At 43.1% G+C, this 21,459-nt stretch overlaps 1 protein-coding gene across 1 annotated transcript; it reads right to left on the reverse strand.

The window, feature by feature from the left end:
• Positions 1–2,815: 2,815 nt before the first annotated feature.
• On the reverse strand, positions 2,816–3,889 carry LOC135195364 (neurofilament heavy polypeptide-like). Its single transcript, XM_064221625.1, has one exon. It carries the CDS (start codon positions 3,887–3,889, stop codon positions 2,816–2,818), a length of 1,074 nt encoding a protein of 357 aa, XP_064077695.1.
• Positions 3,890–21,459: the final 17,570 nt, after the last annotated feature.

Here is a 21,459-nt window from a genome sequence, read left to right on the forward strand (position 1 = left end):
ATAATTTGTTTAATATAGGACAACATGGTTTCGTACCCGGAAAAAGTACACAAACCCAACTGTTAGTCCACCGTGAGAACATATTCAAAAATATGAAAAGCGGAAATGAAACAGATGTGGTTTATCTAGACTTTGCAAAAGCTTTTGACAAGGTAGACCATAATATATAAGCGAAGAAAATTAGAAAACACAATATCGTGGATAAAGTAGGAAGATGGTTAAAAGAATTTTACACAACAGAAAACAGATAGTTATTGCAAACGATGAGAAATCGGATGAAGCCAAGGTAATATCCGGTGTGCCACAAGGTACGGTGTTAGCTGCAATACTGTTTGTTATCATGATTGAAGACATAGACAGTAATGTTAAGGATTCGGTAGTGAGTAGTTTCGCTGATGACACAAGAATAACTAGAGAAATTACTTGTGATGAAGATAGGAACGGTCTACAAAGAGACCTTAACAAAGTATATGATTGGGCAGGGGTAAATAGGATGGTATTTAACTCTGATAAATTTGAATAAATAAATTATGGAGACAGAGATGGAAAGCTATATGCATATAGCGGACCTAATAATGAGACAATCACAAATAAGGAAGCAGTTAAAGAAATTGGTGTGATGATGAATAGGAACATGTTATGCAATGATCAAATAGCAATTCTTTTGGCAAAATTTAAAGCAAAAATGGGAATGTTGTTACGGCACTTCAAAACAAGAAAAGCTGAACACCTGATTATGCTTTATAAAACATATGTTCGTAGTCCACTTGAATATTGCAATATGATATGGTACCCACACTATCAAAAGGATATTGCACAAATAGAGAGTGTACAAAGGTCCTTTACACCTAGAATAGAAGAAGTTATGGACCTTGACTACTGGGAAAGACTACACTCCTTAAAATTATATAGTCTGGAAAGGAGAAGAGAACGCTACATGATAATTCAGGCATGGAAACAGATAGAAGGAATAGCAGAAAACATCATGGAACTAAAAATATCAGAAAGAGCAAGCAGAGGTAGATTAATAGTGCCCAAAACTATACCAGGAAAAATAAGGAAAGCACACAGGACATTAATCCACTACGCACCAGCATCGATAATGCAGCGTCTATTCAAAGCGTTGCTGGCTCAATTGAGGAATATATCAGGAGTGAGCGTAGATGTGTTTAAGAATAAGCTCGACAAATATCTAAACTGCATCCCAGACCATCCAAGATTGGAAGATGCAAAATATACCGGAAGATGTACTAGCAACTCTCTGGTAGACATTAGAGGTGCCTCACACTGAGGGACCTGGGGCAACCCGAACGAACTGTAAGGTCTGTAAGGTAAGGTATGGGATTGGCGTCATAAAATGGACTGGAGTCAGATTATGGGCTGCAGTCTGAAAATGGGCAGGAGTTTGAAAATGGGCTGGAGTCTTAAAAGGGACTGGAGACTGAAAATATGCTGGAGTCTGAAAATGGGCTGGAGTCTGAAAATGCGCTGGAGTCTGCAAAAGGACTGGAGCCTTAAAATGGGCTGGGTTCTGAAAATGGGCTATGGTTTCAAAATGGGTCGGGTTTGAAAATGGGGGACTGAAAATGGGCTGGGTCTGAGAATGGTCTGGAGTCTAAAAAAGGACTTGGGACTGAAAATGGGCTGGTGTCTGAGAATGGGGTAGCGTCTGAAAATGGCTGGAGACTGAAAATGGGCTGTGGTCTAAATATCGGCTGGAGTATGAAAATGGACTGGTCTGAATATGGACTGGAATCTGAAAATGGCCTTGAGTCTGAGAATTGGCATGAATCTGATTATGGGATGGAGTCTGAAAATTGCCTGAAAGTCCCTGAATATAGTTCTGGGATCCTGAAATGGGCAGGGTCTTAAAATGGGCCCGAAATCTGAAAAAGGACTGTGGATTGAAACCGGGCTGGTGTCCTTAAAATGGGCTGAGGTCTGATATGGGCTGTAGTCTGAAAAAGGATAAGTCTGGAGTCTAAAAAAAGGAACTTGGGGGGACTGAAAATGGGCTGGTGTCTGAGAATGGGGTAGGGTCTGAAAATGGCTGGAGACTGAAAATGGGCTGTGGTCTAAATATCGGCTGGAGTATGAAAATGGACTGGTCTGAATATGGACTGGAATCTGAAAATGGCCTTGAGTCTGAGAATTGGCATGAATCTGATTATGGGATGGAGTCTGAAAATTGCCTGAAGTCTGAATATAGTCTGGGATCTGAAAATGGGCATGGGTCTGAAAATGGGCCAGAATCTGAAAAAGGACTGTGGACTGAAAATGGGCTGGTGTCTTAAAATGGGCTGAGGTCTGATATGGGCTGTAGTCTGAAAAAGGATTAAGGGTTGAAAATGGGCTGTGGTCTAAAAATGGGCTGGAGTCTGAATATGGGCTGGAGTCTGAAAATGGCTTGGTTCTGAAAATGGGCTGCAGTCTGAATATGAGCTGGAGTCTGAAAATGGGCTGGAATCAGAAAATGGGCTGGAGTCTTAAAATGGGCTGGAGTGTGATAATAGCTGGATTCTGAAAAAGGGCTGGGGACTAAAAATGAGCTTGGGTCTGAAAATGAACTGGAGTCTGAAAATGTTCTGGAGTCTGAATATGGACTGTAGTCTGAAAATGAACTGGAGTCTGTAAAAGGGCTAGGGTCTGAAAATTGGCTGGAGTCTGAATATGGGCTTGAGTCTGAAAATGTGTCGGAATCAGAAAAAGGCTGGGGAGTGCAAACGAGCTGGGTTCTGAAAATGGGCTGGAGTCTGATATGGTTTGGTGTCTGAATATGAGCTGGAGTCTTAAAATGGGCTGGTCTGAAAAAAGACTAGGTACTGAAAATTGGCTGGGGTCTGAAAATGGGTTGCAGTCGGAAAATGGGCTGGAGTCTGAAAATGTCCCTGGACTGAAAATGGGCTGGGGTCTGAATATGGGCTGAAGTCTGAAAATGGGCTGGAATCTGAAAATCAGCTGGAGTCTGGCAATGGGCTGGAGTATGAATATGGGCTGGAGACTGAAAAAGGACTGGTGACTGAAAATTGGCTGGAGTATGAAAATTGGCTGGAGTATGAAAATGGACTGGAGTCTGAAAATGGGCTAAAGTCTTAATATGGGCTGCAGTCTGAAAATGGGCTGAAATCTCAATATCGGCTGGAGTCTGACAATGGTTGGAGTCTAAAAATGGTCTGGGGTCTAAAAATGGGGTGGAGTCTGAATATGGGCTGGAGTCTGAACATGGGGCAGAATCTGAAAAAGACTTGAAAATGGGATGGGGTCTGGAAATTGGCTGGAGTCTGAAAATGAGCTGGAGTCTGATATGGGCTGAAGTCTTAAAAAAGGCTGGAGTCTGAGAAAGGACTAGGGAATGAAAATGGGCTTGGGTCTGAAAATAGGGTGGAGTCTGAATATGGGTTGGAGTCTGAATATGGGATTGAGTCTGCAAGTGCAATGGGGTCTGAAAATGGGCTAGGGTCTGAATATAGCCTGGAGTCTGAAAATGGACTATATCTAAAATGGACTGGAGTCTAAAATGGACTGGAGTCTTAAAATTGGCTGGAGTCTGAATATGGGCTTGGGTCTGAAAATGAGCTGGAGTCTGAAAATGGAATGGAGTCTGAAAATGGTCTGGAGTGTGAATATAGGGTGAAGTCTGAAAATGAGCTGGAGTCTGGATATATGCCAGAGTCTGAAAATGGGTTGTGGTCTGAAAATGGATGGAGGACTGAAAATGGGTTGGAATCTGAAAATGGGCTGGATTCTGAAAGTGGACTGGAGTCTGAATATAGGTTGGTGTCTGAAAATGGACTGGTGTCAGTTTATGGGCTGGAGTCTTCGAATGGACTGGAGTCCGAATATATGCTGGAGTCTGAAAATGGGCTGGAGTCTGAAAATTGGCTTGCATCTTAAAGTGGGCTGGAGTCTGAAAATGGGCTGGAGTCTGAAAATGGACTGGGATCTAAAAATGGGCTGGGGTCTGAAAATAGGCTGGGGTCATAAAATGGACAGGAGTCTGAAAATGGGCTGGAGTCTGCATATGAGCTGTGGTCTGAAAATGGGCTGGTGTCGGAAAAGGTACTGGGGACTGATCATGGGCTGGTCTGAAAATGGGCTGAAGTCTAAAATGGGCTGGAGACTGGAAATGGACTGGAGTCTAAAAATTGGCTGGAGTCTGTATATTGGTTTGAGTATGAAAATGAGCTGGAGTCTGAAAATGGACTGGAGTCTGAAAATGGACTGGAGCTTGAATGACGGGTGGAGTCTGAAAATGAGCTAGAGTTTGAATATATGCTGTAGTCTGAAAATGGGCTGGGGTCTGAAAACGGATGGAGGAATGAAAATGGGCTGGGGTCTGAAAGTGGGCTGGATTCTGAAAATGGTCTGGAGTCTGAATATGGGCTGGAGTCTGAAAATAGAATGGGGTCTGTTTATGGGCTGGAGTCTGAAAATGGACGGAGGTCTGAATATATGCTGGAGTCGAAAATGGGCTGAAATATGTAAATGGGCTTGTCTTAAAAAGGGCTGGAGTTTGAAAATGGGTTCGAGTCTGAATATAGGGTGGAATCTAAAAAAGGGCTGGAGTGTGAAAAACGATTGATTACTGAAAATGGGCTGAAGTCCTAAAATGGGCTGGAGTCTGGAAACGGGTTGATGTCTGAAAATGGACTGGAGTCTGAAAATGGGCAGGAGTCAGAATATGGGCTGAAATCTGAAAATTGGTTAGGGTCTGAAAATGGGCTGTGGTCTAGAAATGGCCTTGAGTCTGAATATGGCCTGGAGTCTGAAAATGGGATGGTCTGGAAATGTGCTGGAATTTGAAAATTGTCTGAGGTATGAAAATGGGCGGGAGTCTGAAAATGGGTTGGAGTCTGAAAATGTGCTGGAATTTGAAAATTGGCTGAGGTGTGAAAATGGGCTGGAGTCTGAAAATGGGTTAGAGTCTGAATATGGGTTGGAGTCTTGAAATGGGCTGGAGTCTTAAAAGGGATTGGAGACTCCTCATGGTCTGGAGTCTGCAAAAAGACTGGTGACTGAAAATTGGCTGGAGTCTGAAAATGGTGCTGGAGTCTGAATTTTGGACTGGAGCCTTAAAATGGGCTGGGGTCTAAAAATGGGTTAGGGTTTCAAAATGGGCTAGGGTCTGAAAAAGGGACTGAAAATGGGCTGGGGTCTGAGAATGGGCTGGGGTCTAAAAAAAGACTCGGGACTGAAAATGGGCTGGTGTTTGAAGATGGGCTGGGGTCTGAAAATGGCTGGAGTCTGAAAATGGGCTGTGGTCTAAATATTGGCTGGAGTATGAAAATGGACTGGTCTGAATATTGGCTGGAGAATGAAAATGGCCTGTAGTCTGAAAATGGCTGGAGTCTGAGAATTGGCTGGAATCTGATTATGGGCTGAAGTCTGAAAATTTGCTGAAGTCTGAATATGGTTTTGGGCCTGAAAATGAGCATTGATCTGAAAATGGGCTGGAGTATGAATATAGGGTGGAGTCTGAAAATGGGCTGAGTCTGATATGGGCTGGAGTCTGAAAAAGGAGTAAAGAATGAAAATAGGCTGAGTTCTGAAAATGGGCTGGAGTCTGAATATATGCTGGAGTCTTAAAATGGCTTGGGTTTGAAAATGGGCAGCAGTCTGAATATGAGCTGGTGTCTAAAATGGGCTGGAATCTGAAAATAGGCTGGAGTCTGAAAATGGGCTGGAATCTGAAAATAGGTTGGAGTATGCAAATGGGCTGGAGTGTGATAATGGCGAGTCTGAAAAAGGGCTGGGGACTGAAAATGAGCTTGGGTCTGAAAATGGACTGGAGTCTGAAAATGTTCCAAAGTCTGAATATGGGTTGTAGTTTGAAAATGAACTGGTGTCTGAAAATGGGCTATGGTATGAAAATTGGCTTGAGTCTGAATATGGGCTGGAGTCTGGAAATGGGACGGAATCAGAAAAAGGACTGTGGACAGTAAATGGGCTGTGGTCTGAAAATGGGCTGGAGTCTGATATGGCTTAGAGTCTGAATATGGGCTGGAGTCCTAAAATTGGCTGGAGTCGGAAAATGGGTTGGGGTCTGAATATGGGTTGGAGTCTTGAGATGGGCTGGGGTCTCAAAGTGGCCTCTGGTCTAAAAATGGGCTTTTGTCTAAAAATGGGATTATAGTCATAAAATGGGCTGGAGTCTGAATATGGGCTGCAGTCTGAAAATGGACTGAGAGTATGAAAATGGGCTTGAGTCTCAAAAGGGACTGGAGACTGAAAATGGGTTGGAGTCTGCAAAAGGACTGGTGACTGAAAATGGGCCAGAGTCTGAAAATGGGCTGGAGTCTGAATATGGACTGGATCCTTAAAATGGGCTGGGGTCTAAAAATGGGCTTGGGTTTTACAATGGGCTGGGGTCTAAAAATGGGGAACTGAACATGGGCTGGGGTCTGAGAATGGGCTGGAGTCTAAAAAAGGACTTTGGACTGAAAATGGGCTGGTGTTTGAAAATGGGCTGGGGCCTGTAAATGGATTGAGTCTAAAAATGGGCTGTGGTCTAACTATTGGGTGGAGTATGAAAATGGACTGGTCTGAATATTGACTAGAGTCTGAAAATGGCTAGAGTCCGTGAATTGGCTGGAATCAGATTATTGGATGGAGTCTGAAAATCGGCTGAAGTCTGAATATGGTATGGGGTCTGAAAATGGGCTGGTGTCTGAAAATGGGCTGGAGTATGAATATAGGCAGGAGTCTGAAAAAAGGCCGGAATCTGAAAAAGGACTGGTGACTGAAAATGGGCTTGGGTCTGAAAATGGGCTGAGGTCTGATATGGGCTGGGGTGTGAAAAAGGACTAAGGACTGAAAATATTTGGGCTGAGGTATGAAAATGGGGTGGAGTCTGAAAATGGGCTGGAGTCTGAAAAAGAACTGGGGACTGAAAATGGGCTGGAGTCTGAAAATGGGTTGTATTCTGAATATGGGCTGGAATCAGAAAATGGGCTGGAGTCTTAAAATGGCATGCAGTCTAAAAATGAGCTTGGTCTGAAAATTAGATTGGAGTCATAAAATGGACTTGAGTCTGGATATGGGCTGCAGTCTGAAAATGGGCTGGTGTTTGAAAATGGGCTGGAGTCTTAAAAGAGACTGGAGACTGAAAATGGGCTGGAGTCTGAAAATGGGCTGGAGTCTGCAAAAGGACTGGTTACTGAAATTGGGCTGGAGTCTGAAAATGGTCTGGTGTCTAAAAATGGGCTAGGGTTTCAAAATAGTCTAGGGTCTGACAATGGGGGACTGAAAATGGGCTGGGGTCTGAGAATGGGCTGGAGTCTAAAATAAGGACTTGGGACTGAAAATGGGCTGGGGTCTGAAAATGGCTGGGGTCTGAAAATGGCTGGAGCCTGAAAATGTGCTGTAGTCTAAATATCGGCTGGAGTATGAAAATGGACTGGTCTGAATATGGACTGGAGTCTGAAAATGGCCTGGAGTCTGTAAATTGCTGGAGTCTGAGAATTGGTTGGAATCTGATTATTGGCTGGAGTCTGAAATCGGCCTAAGTCTGAATATGGTCTGGGGTCTGAAAATGGGCTGGAGTATGAAAATGTGCCAGAATCTGAAAAAGGACTGTGGACTGAAAATGGGCTGGGGTCTGAAAATAGGCTGAGGTCTGATATGGGCTGTAATCTGAAAAAGGACTAAGGACTGCAAATGGGCTGGGGTCTGAAAATGGGCTGGAGTCTGAATATGTGCTGGAGTCTGAAAATGGCTTGGGTCTGAAAATGGGCTGCTTTCTGAATATTAGCTGGAGTCTGAAAATGGGCTGGAATCTGAAAATGGGCTGGAATCTGAAAATGGGCCGGAGTGTGATAATGGCTGGAGTCTGAAAAAGGACTGGGGACTGGAAAAATTGGACTTGGGTTCTGAAAATGGACTGGGAGTCTGGAAATGTTCCTGGGAGTCCTGAATCTAAGGCTGTAGTCAGAAAATGAACTGGGGTCTGAAAATGGGCTGGGGTCTGAAAATTGTCTGGAGTCTGAATATGGGCTGGAGTCTGAAAATGGGCCGGAATCAGAAAAAGGACTAGGGACTGCAAATGGGCTGAGGTCTAAAAATGGGCTTGAGTCGGATATGGTTTGGAGTCTGAATATGGGCTGGGGTCTGAGTATGGACTGAAATCTGAAACTGGGCTGGAGTACGAGATGGGCTGTAGTTTGAAAATGGGTTGGAGTCTCCATATGGGCTGGAGTCTGAAAATTGACTGTAGTCTGAAAATGGGCTTGAGTCTGAAAATGGACTGAAGTCTGAAAAAGGGATAGGGTCTGAAAAAGGATGGGATTGATAATGGGATGGGTCTGAAAATGGACTTGAGTCTGAAAATAGGCTGGGGATTGAAAATGGACTGGGGTGTGAAAACTGGCTGGAGTGTGATATGGGCTGGAGTCTTAAAATGTGCTGGATTCCGAAAAAAGGCTAAGGTCTGAATATGGACTGGAGTCTGGAAATTGCCTGGATTGAAATAGGACTGGGGACTGAAACTGGGCTGAGGTCTGAAAATGGTCTGGAGTCTGAGTATGGGCTGGAGTTCTAAAATATGCTAGGGTCTGAAAATGGGCTGGAGTCTGAAAATGGACTTGAGTCTGGATATGGGCTAGAGAAAATGGACTGAAATCTGAAAATGGGCTAGGGACTGAAAATAGGCTTGGGCTAAAATGGGCTGGAGTCTGAATATGGGCTGGAATCTGAAAATGTGCTGGGGTCTGAACATAGGCTGGAGTCTTAAAATATATTGGAGACTGAATAGGGGCTGGAGTCTTAAAATGGGAGGGAGGATGAAAGTGGCTGGAGTCTGAAAATGGGCTGGAGTCTAATAAAGGACTGGGGACTGAAAATGGGCTGGTGTTTGAAAATATGCTGGAGTCTGAAAAAGGGCTGGGGACTGAAAATGAGCTTAGGTCTTGAAATGGACTGAAGTAAAAAATTGTTCTGGAGTCTGAATATGGACTGTAGTCTGAAAATGATCGGGTCTGAAAATGATCGGGTCTGAAAATGGTCGGTAGTCTAAAAAAGGGCTGGGGACTGAATATGAGCTTGGTTCTGAAAATGGACTGGAGTCTGAAAATGTTCCAGAGTCTGAATATGGCTGTAGTCTGAAAATTTACTGATGTCTGGAAATGGGCTTGGGTCTCAATATTGGTTGGAGTCTGAATATGGGCTGGAGTCTGAAAATTTGCCCGAATCAGAAAAAGGACTGGGAACTGCAAATGGGCTGGCGTCTGAAAATGAGATGGAGTCGGATATGGTTTGGAGTCTGAATATGGGCTGGATACTTAAAATGGGCTGGAATCTGAAACTGGGATGAAGTTTGAATATGGCTGTGTGGTGGGAATATGGACTGGAATCTGAAACTGGGCTGGAGTATGAGGATGGGCTGTAGTTTGAAAATGGGCTGGAGTCTCAATATGGGATGGAGTCTGAAAATTGATTGAAGTCTGAAAATGGGCTGGAGTCTGATAAAGGACTGAAGTCTGAAAAAGGGATGGGATCTGGGAAAGGATGGGACTGATAATGGGCTGTAGTCTGAAAATGGGCTGTAGTCTGAAAATGGGCTGGGGACTGAAAATGGACTGGAGTCTGAAAACAGGGTGGAGTGTGATATGGGCTGGAGTCTGAAAATGGGCTGGAGTCTGAAAGGGCTAAGATCTGAATATGGGCTGGATTCTGAAAATAGACTGGAGTCTGAATATGGGTTGGAGTCTGAATATGGGCTGGAGTCTGAATATGGGCTGGAGCCTGCATATGGACTGGAGTCTGGAAATGGACTGGATTAAAATAGGACTGGGGACTGAAAATTGGCTGGGGACTTAAAATGGGCTGTAGTCTGAAAATGGGCTGTAGTCTGAAAAGGGGCTAGATTCTGAATATGGGCTGGCATTTGAAAATTGGCAGAGGTATAAAAATGGGCTGAGTCTGAAAATGGGCTGGAGTTTGAAAAAGAACTGGGGACTGAAAATGGGCTGGAGTCTGAAAATAGGTTTGAGTCTGAATATGGGCTGAAGTCTTGAAATGGGCTGGAGTCTTAAAATGGCATGCAGTCTAAAAATGGGCTTTGGTCTGAAAATGGGATTTGAGTCATAAAATGGACTGGAGTCTGATTATGGACTGCAGTCTGAAAATGGGCAGGAGTTTGAAAATGGGCTGGAGTCTTAAAAGGGACTGGAGACTGAAAATAGGCTGGAGTCTGCAAAAGGACTGGTGATTGGAAATGGGCCGGAGTCTGAAAATGGGCTGGAGTCTGAATATGGACTGGAGCCTTAAAATGGGCTGGTTTTTGAAAATGGGCTATGGTTTCAAAATGGGCTGGGTTCTGAAAATGGGCTAGGGTTTCAAAATGGGCTAGGGTTTCAAAATGGTGGACTGAAAATGGGCTGGGGTCTGAGAATGGGCTGGAGTCTAAAAAAGTACTTGGGACTGAAAATGGATTGGTGTCTGAAAATGGGCTGGGGTCGGAAAATGACTGGGGACTGAAAATGGGTTGTGGTCTAAATATCAGCTGGAGTATGTAAATGGACTGGTCTGAATATGGACTGGAGTCTGAAAATGTCCTGGAGTCTGAAAATGGCTGGAGTCTGAATATGGTCTGTGGTCTGAAAATGGGTGTGGGTCTGAAAATTGGCTGGGGTCTGAAAATGGGCAGAGGTCTGTTATGGGATGTAGTCTGAAAAAGGACTAAAGGCTGAAAATGGGCTGGGGTCTGAAAATGGACTGGAGTCTGAAAATGTTTTGGGTCTGAAAATGGGCTGCAGTCTGAATATGAGCTGGAGTCTGAAAATGTGCTGGAATCAGAAAATGGGCTGGAATCTTAAAATGGGTTGGAGTGTGATAATGGCTGGATTCTGAAAAAGAGCTGGGGACTGAAAATGAGCTTGGGGGGTGAAAATGGACTGGAGTCTGAAAATGTTCCGGAGTCTGAATATGGGCTGTAGTCTGAAAATATACTGATGTCTGAAAATGGACTGGGGTCTGAATATTGTCTGGAGTCTGAATATGGGCTGGAGTCTGAAAATGGGCAGGGATCAGAAAAAGGACTGTGAACTGCAAATGGGCTGGGGTCTGAAAATGAGCTGGAGTCTGATATGGTTTGGAGTGTGAATATGGGCTGGAGTCTTAAAAGGGGCTGGAATCTGAAACTGGGCTGAAGTTTGAATATGGACTGGAATCTGAAACTGGGCTGGAGTATGAGATGGGCTGTAGTTTGAAAATGGGCTAGAGTCTCAACATGGGATGGAGTCTGAAAATTGATTGGAGTCTGAAAATGGGCTTGAGTCTGAAAAAGGACTGAAGTCTAAAAAAGGGATGGGTCGAAAAAGGATGGGACTGATAATGTGCTGGGTCTGAAAATGGACTGGAGTCTGAAAATGGGCTGGTAATGAAAATGGACTGGGGTCTGAAAATGGGCTGGAGTGTGATATGGGCTGGAGTCTGAAAATGGGCTGGAGTCTGAATATGGGCTGGAGTCTGAAAATGGGATGGACGCTTGGAATATGACTGGAGGGGTCTGGAAATGGCTGGAAATTGAAATAGGACTGGGGGACTGAAATTGGCTGGGGTCTGAAAAATGGGCTGGAAGAAAATAATGGGGAAAATGGGACTGGAGTCTGGAAATGGCCTGGATTGAAATAGGACTGGGGACTGAAAATTGGCTGGGGTCTTAAAATGGGCTGTAGTCTGAAAATGGGCAAGAGTCTGAATATGGGCTGGAATTAAAAAATTGGCAGAGGTATGAAAATGGTCCGAGTCTGAAAATGGGCTGGAGTCTAGAAAAGAACTGGGGACATAAAATGGGCTGGAGTCTGAAAATGGGTTTGAGTCTGAATATGGGCTGAAGTTTTGAAATAGGCTGGAGTCTTAAAATGGCATGCAGTCTAAAAATGGGCTTTGGACTGAAAAAGGGATTGGAATCATAAAATGGACTGGAGTCTGATTATGGGCTGCAGTCTGAAAATGGGTAGGAGTTTGAAAATGGGCTGGAGTCTTAAAAGGGACTGGAGACTGAAAATGGGCTGGAGTTTGAAAATGGGCTGGAGTCTGCAAAAGGACTGGTGACTGAAAATGGGCCGGAGTCTGAAAATGGGCAGGGGTCTGAATATGGACTGGAGCCTTAAAATGGGCTGGTTTCTGAAAATGGGTGAGGGTTTCAAAATGGGTCAGGTCTGAAAATGGGGGACTGAGAATGGACTGGAGTCTAAAATAAGAACTTGGGACTAAATATGGGCTGGTGTCTGAAAATGGGGTGGGGTCTGAAAATGGCTGGAGACTGAAAATGGGCTATGGTCTAAATATCGGCTGGAGTATGAAAATGGACTGGTCTGAATATGGACTGGAGTCTGAAAATGGGCTGGAGTCTGAAAATGGCTGGAGTCTGAGAATAAGCTGGAATCTGATTATGGGCTGGAGTCTGAAAATTGGCTGAAGTGTGAATATGGTCTGGGGTCTGAAATTGGGCTGGTGTCTGAAAATGGGCTGGAGTATGAATATAGGATGGAGTCTGAAAATGGGCCAGAATCTAAAAAAGGACTGTGTACTTAAAATGGGCTGGCTTCTGAAAATAGGCTGATGTCTGATATGGGCTATAGTCTGAAAAAGGACTAAGGACAGAAAATGGGCTGGGGTCTGAAAATGGCCTGGAGTGTTAATATGGGCTGGAGTCGGAAAATTGCTTGGGTCTGAAAATGGGCTGCAGTTTGAATATGAGCTTGAGTCTGAAAATGGGCTGGAATCAGAAAATTGTCTGGAATCTGAAAATGGGCTGGAGTGTGATAATGGCTGGATTCTGAAAAAGGGCTGGGGACTGAAAATGAGCTTGGTTGTGAAAATGGACTGGAGTCTGAAAATGTTCCGGAGTCTGAATATGCGCTGTTGTCTGAAAATTTACTGATGTCTGAAAATGGGCTGGGGTCTGAATATTGTTGGAGTCTGAATATGGGCTGGCGTCTGAAAATTTGCCGGAATCAGAAAATGGACTGGGAACTGCAAATGGGCTGGGGTCTGAAAATGAGCTGGAATCTGAAACTGGGCTGAAGTTTGAATATGGGCTGGGGTCTGAATATGGACTGGAATCTGAAACTGGGCTGGAGTATGATATGGGCTGTAGTTTGAAAATGGGCTGGAGTCTCAATATGGGATGGAGTCTGCAAATTGATTGGAGTCTGAAAATGGGCTGGAGTCTGAAAAAGGACTGAAGTCTGAAAAAGGGATGGGGTCTGAAAAAGGATGGGACATAATATGCTGGGTCTGAAAATGGGGTGGAGTCTGAAAATGGGCTGGGGACTGAAAATGGACTGGGGTCTGAAAACGGGCTGGAGTGTGATATGGGGTGGAGTCTGAAAATGGGCTGGTGACTGAAAATGGGCTAAGATCTGAATATGGGCTGGAGTCTGAAAATGGACTGGAGTCTGAATATGTGCTGGAGTCTGAAAATGGGCTGGAACCTGAATATGGACTGGAGTCTGGAAATGGCCTGGATTGAAATAGGACTTGGGGATTTGGAAAATTGGCTGGGGTTCTTTGAAATGGGCTGTAAGCTCCTGAAAAGGTGGGCCTTGAGAGTCTGAATTGGCCTGGCGAATTTGAAAAATTGGTAGAGGTATGAAAATGGGCTGAGTCTGAAAATAGGCTGGTATCTGAAAAAGAACTGGGGACTGAAAATCGGCTGGAATCTGAAAATGGGTTTGAGTCTGAATATGTGCTGAAGTTTTGAAATGGGCTGGAGTCTTAACCCTTAAACGCCGAAGCGGTAAAAATCAAAACGTCTCCCGAATGCCGGAGCCGGTTTTGAGTGAGCGCGGAAGCGGAAAAAATAACTTTTTCAAAAAATCACAGCGCGCTTAGTTTTGAAGATTAAGAGTTAATTTTTGGCTCCTTTTTTTGTCATTGCCTGAAGTTTAGTATGCAAATATCAGAAATGAAAAATAATATTATTATCATATGTAAATCATGCTATATATGGTAGCGAAAAAAAAATCATACATAATTGTATTAAAATCACGCTGTGCAAAACACGGTAAAAGCTAACGAGTTTATTTTTTTCGTTGTATTGTACACTAAATTGCAATCATTTTGATATATAATACATTGTAAAACGATAAAAGCAACACAGAGAAAATATTATCACAAAATAATGCATGAATTCGTAACGCGCGGACGTAAACAAATATTTTTTTCAAAAATTCACCATAAATCTAAATATTTTCTTAGAGACTTCCAATTTCTTTCAAAACGAAGACAAATGATTGAATATTACTATACTGTAAGAGTATTAGCTTACAAATGCAGTTTTTGACCATATCTGACGAGTTAACGTTGACCGAATGTCGATTTTTTTATATATATATTTTTATATGCAATTATTTCGGAAATAAGAAAAGCTACAACCTTCAAATATTTTCGTTTTATTATACATGAAATTGCGCATATTTCCATATATAAAACTCTGTGAAATGCCTAATATGAAACGGAGCAAATATTCCGAGAATGGGACATACGCATTTCGGATATTTGTGGCGGAGAATCCGTGCGTGGAGGTAAGGAAAGTTTTTTTTTTTTAAAATTCACCATAAATCTAAATATTGTGCTAGAGACTTCGAATTTGTTTCAAGATGAAGATAAATGACTGAATATTACTAGACTGTACGAGTTTTAGCATACAATTGCGTTTTTCGACCATTTCGGTAGAGTCAAAGTTGACCGAACGTGGTTTTTTTTCTATTTATCGTGATTTATATACAAATATTTCAAAAATGAGAAAAGCTACAACCTTACATTATTTTATTTTGTATTCTACATGAAATTGCGCACATTTTCATATATAAAACTTTATGTAAAGGCTAATTTAAAATGGTGCAAACATTACCACAATCGCACGTATGATTTTTTTCGGAAGAGTTACCGCGCGGACGTAAAGAAAATGTTATTTTTTTCATAAATTCACCATAAATCGAAATATTGTGCTAGAGACTTCCAATTTGTTGCAAAATGAAGGTAAATGCTTGAATATTACTAGAATATAAGAGTTGTAGCTTACAATTGCGTTTTTCGACTATTTCGGTTGACTCAAAGTTGACCAAAGGTTGATAATTTGTCACTTATCATTTTTTATATGAAAATATTTCAAAATTGATAAAAGCTACAACCATGGGTTGTTTTTAGTTGTATTGTGTATGAAATTTCGCACATTTCCATATATAAAACTTTATGTAACAGCTAATTTTAAAATGGTGCAAACATTACCACAATCGCATGTATGATTTTTTTCGGAAGAGTTCCCACCCCGCCGGACGTAAGGAAAAAGTTTTTTCATAAATTCACCATAAATCGAAATATTGTGCTAGAGACTTTCAATTAGTTGCAAAATTAAGGTAAATGATTGAATATTACTAAAATATAAGAGTTTTAGCTTACAATTGCTTTTTTTTTACCATTTCCGTAGAGTCAAAGTTGACCGAAGGTTGAAATTTTGGCAATTATCGTTATTTATATAAAAATATCTCAAAACTTATAAAAGCTACAATCATGAGTATTTTTTTTATTGTATTGTACATAGATTTGCGCACATTTTCAAATATAATACTCCATGTAACGGCTAATTTAAAATGGTACAAAAATTATGTCAAAGCGACGAAATAATTTCCGAGATGTGTCACAGATACTTTTTAGTGTGGCAAGAAAGAAATTCGCGCTTGCGCGCCTGCGTCATGATTGTAAACAAAACAACACCTCGATCCATGAACTCCCAGCATCCCCAAAGGCGCTTGATTCAAGAGTTTTCGGCTGGCAGGCCTATAAGTATTTTTCCGCGAATTTTTAAAAAAATATTTTTGAGTCGACGTATGGTATGTCCATTCGGCATTCGGGGGACATTTTGACTCGACGTTTAATACGTCCATTCGGCGTTTAAGGCTTAAAATGGCCTGCAGTCTAAAAATGGGCTTTGGTCTGAAAATGGGATTGAAATCATAAAATGGACTGGAGTCTGATTATGCGCTGCAGTCTGAAAATGGGCAGGAGTTTGAAAATGGGCTGGAGTCTTAAAAGGGACTGGAGACTGAAAATGGGCTGGAGTCTGAAAATGGGCTGGAGTCTGCAAAAGGACTGGTTACTGGAAATGGGCTGGAGTCTGAAAATGGGCTGGAGTCTGAATATGGACTGGAGCCTTAAAATGGGCTGGGTTCTGAAAATGGGTGAGGTTTTCAAAATGGGTCAGGTCTGAAAATGGGGGACTGAAAATGGACTGGGGTCTGAGAATGGGCTGGAGTCTAAAAAGGGACTTGGGACTGAAAATGGGCTGGTGTCTGAGAATGGGCTGGGGTCTGAAAATGGCTGGAGACTGAAAATGGGCTGTAGTCTAAATATCGGCTGGAGTATGAAAATGGACTGGTCTGAATATGGAATGGAGTCTGAAAATGGCCTGGAGTCTGAGAATTGGCAGGAATCTGATTATGGGATGGAGTCTGAAAATTGGCTGAAGTCTGAATATGGTCTGGGGTCTGAAAATGGGCATGGGTCTGAAAATGGGCTGGAGTATGAATATAGGATGGAGTCTGAAAATGGGCCAGAATCTGAAAAAGGACTGTGGACTGAAAATGGACTGGGGTCATAAAATGGGCTGAGGTCTGATATGGGCTGTAGTCTGAAAAAGGACTAAGGGTTGAAAATGGGCTGGGGTCTGAAAATGGGCTGGAGTCTGAATATGGGCTGGAGTCTAAGAAGGGCTTGGTTCTGAAAATGGGCTACAGTCTGAATATGAGCTGGAGTCTGAAAATGGGCTGGAATCAGAAAATGGGCTGGAGTCTTAAAATGGGCTGGAGTGTGATAATGGCTGGATTCTGAAAAAGGGCTGGGGACTGATAGTGAGCTTGGGTCTGAAAATGAACTGGAGTCTGAATTTGTTCTGGAGTCTGAATATGGACTGTAGTCTGAAAATTTACTGATGTCTGATAAAGGGCTAGGGTCTGAAAATTGGCTGGAGTCTGAATATGGGCTGGAGTCTGAAAATGGGTCGGAATCAGAAAAAGGACTGGGGACTGCAAATGAGCTGGGTTCTGAAAATGGGCTGGAGTCTGATATGGTTTGGTATCTGAATATGAGCTGGAGTCTTAAAATGGGCTGGTCTGAAAAAAGACTAGGTACTGAAAATCGGCTGGGGTCTGAAAATGGGTTGCAGTCGGAAAATGGGCTGGAGTCTGAAAATGTCCCTGGAGTGAAAATGGGCTGGGGTCTGAATATGGGCTGAAGTCTGAAAATGGGCTGGAATCTGAAAATCGGCTGGAGTCTGGCAATGGGCTGGAGACTGAAAAAGGACTGGTGACTGAAAATGGGCTGGAGTCTGGAGTCTGAAAATGGGCTAAAGTTTTAATATGGGCTGCAGTCTGAAAATGGGCTGCAATCTCAATATCGGCTGGAGTCTGACAATGGGTTGGAGTCTAAAAATGGTCTGGGTTCTGAAAATGGGGTGGAGTCTGAATATGGGCTGGAGTCTGAAAATGGGGCAGAATCTGAAAAAGACTTGAAAATGGGATGGGGTCTGGAAATTGGCTGGAGTCAAAAATGGGCTGGAGTCTGATATGGGCTGAAGTCTTAAAAAAGGCTGGAGTCTGAGAAAGGACTAGGGAATGAAAATGGGCTTGGGTCTGAAAATAGGGTGGAGTCTGAATATGGGTAAAGGTCTAAATATGGGATTGAGTCTGCAAGTGCGATGGGGTCTGAAAATGGGCTAGGGTCTGAATATAGCCAGGAGTCTGAAAATGGACTAGAGTCTGAAAATGGGCTGGAGTCTAAAATGGACTAGAGACTGAAATTGGACTGGAGTCTAAAAATTGGCTGGTCTGAAAATGGGCTTTGGTCTGAAAATGAGCTGGAGTCTGAAAATGGACTGGAGTCTGAAAATGGTCTGGAGTCTGAATATAGGGTGAAGTCTGAAAATGAGCTGGAGTCTGAATATATGCCAGAGTCTGAAAATGGGCTGTGGTCTGAAAATAGATGAAGTACTGAAAATTTGTTGGGGTCTGAAAATGGGCTGGATTCTGAAAGTGGACTGGAGTCTGAATATGGGTTGATGTCTGAAAATAGACTGGTGTCAGTTTATGGGCTGGAGTCTTCGAATGGACTGGAGTCTGAATATATGCTGGAGTCTGAAAGTGGGCTAGAGTCTGAAAATTTGCTTGCATCTTAAAGTGGGCTGGAGTCTGAAAATGGACTGGAGTCTGAAAATGGACTGGGATCTAAAAATGGGCTTGGGTCTGAAAATAGGCTGTGGTCATAAAATGCACAGGAGTCAGAAAATGGGCTGGAGTCTGCATATGAGCTGTAGTCTGAAAATGGGCTGGTGTCTGAAAAGGTACTGGGGACTGATCATGGGCTAGAGTCTGAAAATGGGCTGAAGTCTAAAATGGGCTGGAGACTGGAAATGGACTGGAGTCTAAAAATTGGCTGGAGTCTGAATATTGGTTTGAGTCTGAAAATGAGTTGGATTCTGAAAATGGACTGGAGTCTGAAAATGGACTGGAGCCTGAATATAGGATTGAGTCTGAAAATGAGCTAGAGTTTGAATATATACTGATGTCTGAAGTGGCTGGGGTCTGAAAACGGATGGAGGAATGAAAATGGGCTGGGGTCTGAAAGTGGGCTGGATTCTGAAAATGGTCTGGAGTCTGAATATGGGCTGGAGTCTGAAAATGGACTGGGGTCTGTTTATGGGCTGGAGTCTGAAAATGGAAAGAGGTCTGAATATATGCTGGAGTCTGAAAATGAGCTGAAATCTGAAAATGGGCTTGTCTTAAAAAGGACTGGAGTCTGAAAATGGGTTTGAGTCTGAATATAGGGTGGAATCTAAAAAAGGGCTGGAGTGTGAAAAACGATTGATTACTGAAAATGGGTGGGGTCTGAAAATAAGCGGGACTCTGTATATGGGCTGAAGTCCTAAAAAGGGGTGGAGTCTGGAAACGGGTTGAGGTCTGAAAATGTACTGGAGTCTGAAAATGGGAAGGAGTCTGAATATGTGCTGAAGTCTGAAAATTGGTTAGGGTCTGAAAATGGGCTGTGGTCTAGAAATGGCCTGGAGTCTGAATATGAGCTGGAGTCTGGAAATGTGCTGGAATTTGAAAATTGTCTGAGGTATGAAAATGGGCTGGAGTCTGAAAATGGGTTGGAGTCTGAAAATGTGCTGGAATTTGAAAATTTGGCTGGGCTGATGTAATGAAATGGGACTGGAGTCTAAAAATGGTTTTGGAGTCTGAATATGGGTTGAGTCTTTGAAATAGGCTGCAGTCTTAAAGTGGCCTGCAGTCTAAAAATGGGCTTTGGTTTGAAAATGGGATTGGAGTCATGAAATGGACTGGAGTCTGAATATAGGCTGCAGTTTGAAAATGGGCTGGAGTTTGAAAATGGGCTGGAGTCTTAAAAGGGATTGGAGACTGAACATGGTCTGGAGTCTGCAAAAGGACTGGTGACTGAAAAATTGGCTGGAGTCTGAAAAATGGTGCTGGAGTTCTGAATATGGACTGGTGATTTAAAAATGGGCTGGTGTCTAAAAGTGGGCAAGGGTTTGAAAATGGGCTAGGTTTTGAAAATGGGGACTGAAAATGGGCTGGGGTCTGAGAATGGGCTGGGGTCTAAAAAAGGACTTAGTTTACTGAAAATGGCTGGAATTTTGAAAAATGAGCTGGGTCTGAAAATGGCTGGGAGTCTGAAAAATGGGCTGTGGTCTAAATATTGGGTGGAGTATGAAAATGGACTGGTCTGAATATTGACTGTAGTCTGAAAATGGCTGGAGTCTGAGAATTGGCTGGAATCTAATTATGGGCTGAAGTCTGAAAATTTGCTGAAGTCTGAATATGGTTTGGGACCTGCAAATGGGCATGGGTCTGAAAATGGGCTGGAGTATGAATATAGGGTGGAGTCTGAAAATGGGCTGGAATCTGAAAAAGAACTGTGGACTGAAAATGGGCTGGGGTCTGAAAATGGGCTGAGGTCTGATATGGGCTGGAGTCTGAAAAAGAACTAAAGAATGAAAATGGGCTGGGTTCTGAAAATGGGCTGGAGTCTGAATATATGTTGGAGTCTGTAAATGGCTTGGGTCTGAAAATGGGCTGCAGTCTGAATATGAGCTGGTGTCTAAAAATGGGCTGGAATCTGAAAATAGGCTGGAGTCTGAAAATGGGCTGGAGTGTGATAATGTCGAGTCTGAAAAAGGGCTGGGGACTGAAAATGAGCTTGGGTCTGAAAATGAACTGGAGTCTGAAAATGTTCCGAAGTCTGAATATGGGTTGTAGTCTGAAAATGAACTGGGGTCTGAAAATGGGCTCTGGTATGAAAATTGGCTTGAATCTGAATATGGGCTGGAGTCTGAAAATGGGCCGGATTCAGAAAAAGGACTGTGGACTGCAAATGGGCTGGGGTCTGAAAATGGGCTGGAGTCTGATATAGCTTGGAGTCTGAATATGGGCTGGAGTCTTAAAATGGGCTGGAGTCGGAAAATGGGTTGGGGTCTGAATATGGGTTGGAGTCTTGATATGGGCTGGGGTCTTAAAGTGGCCTGCAGTCTAAAAAAGGGCTTTGGTCTGAAAATGGGATTATAGTCATAAAATGGGCTGGAGTCTGAATATGGGCTGCAGTCTGAATATGGACTGAGAGTATGAAAATGGGCTTGAGTCTCAAAAGGGACTGGAGACCGAAAATGGGCTGGAGTCTGCAAAAGGACTGGTGACTGAAAATGGGCCGGAGTCTGAAAATTGGCTGTATGCTGAATATGGACTGGAGCCTTAAAATGGGCTGGGGTCTAAAAATGGGCTAGGGTTTTACAATGGGCTGGGGTCTAAAAATGGGGACTTGAACATGGGCTGGGGTCTGAGAATGAGCTGGAGTCTAAAAAAGGACTTGGGACTGAAAATGGGCTGGTGTTTGAAAATGGGCTGGGGTCTGAAAATGTATTGAGTCTGAAAATGGGCTGTGGTGTAAATATTGGCTGGAGTATGAAAATGGACTGGTCTGAATATTGACTAGAGTCTGAAAATGGCTGGAGTCTGTGAATTGGCTGGAAACAGATTATGGGATGGAGTCTGAAAATCGGCTGAAGTCTGAATATGGTATGGGGTCTGAAATGGCTGGTGTCTGAAAATGGGATGTAGTATGAATATAGGGTGGAGTCTAAAAATAGGCCGGAATCTGAAAAATGACTGGTGACTGAAAATAGGCTTGGGTCTGAAAATGGGCTGAGGTCTGATATGGGCTGGAGTCTGAAAAATGTCTAAGGACTAAAAATATTTGGGCTGAGGTTTGAAAATGGGGTGGAGTGTGAAAATGGGCTGAGTCTGAAAAAGAACTGGGGACTGAAAATGGGCTGGAGTCTGAAAATGGGTTGGAGTCTGAATATGGGCTGAAGTCTTGAAATGGGCTGGAGTCTTAAAATGGCCTGCAGTCTAAAAATGGGGTTGGTCTGAAAATTGGATTGGAGTCATA

This window comes from Macrobrachium nipponense, chromosome 16, assembly GCF_015104395.2.
Source record: "Macrobrachium nipponense isolate FS-2020 chromosome 16, ASM1510439v2, whole genome shotgun sequence".
Classification (NCBI taxonomy): domain Eukaryota; kingdom Metazoa; phylum Arthropoda; class Malacostraca; order Decapoda; family Palaemonidae; genus Macrobrachium; species Macrobrachium nipponense.

What these genes read in the sequence shown, in the direction of transcription:
- LOC135195364 (XM_064221625.1), bottom strand. Translation starts at nt 3,889, where the DNA reads ATGCAAGCCAATTTTCAGACTCCAGCCCATTTTCAGACTCCAGCATAT.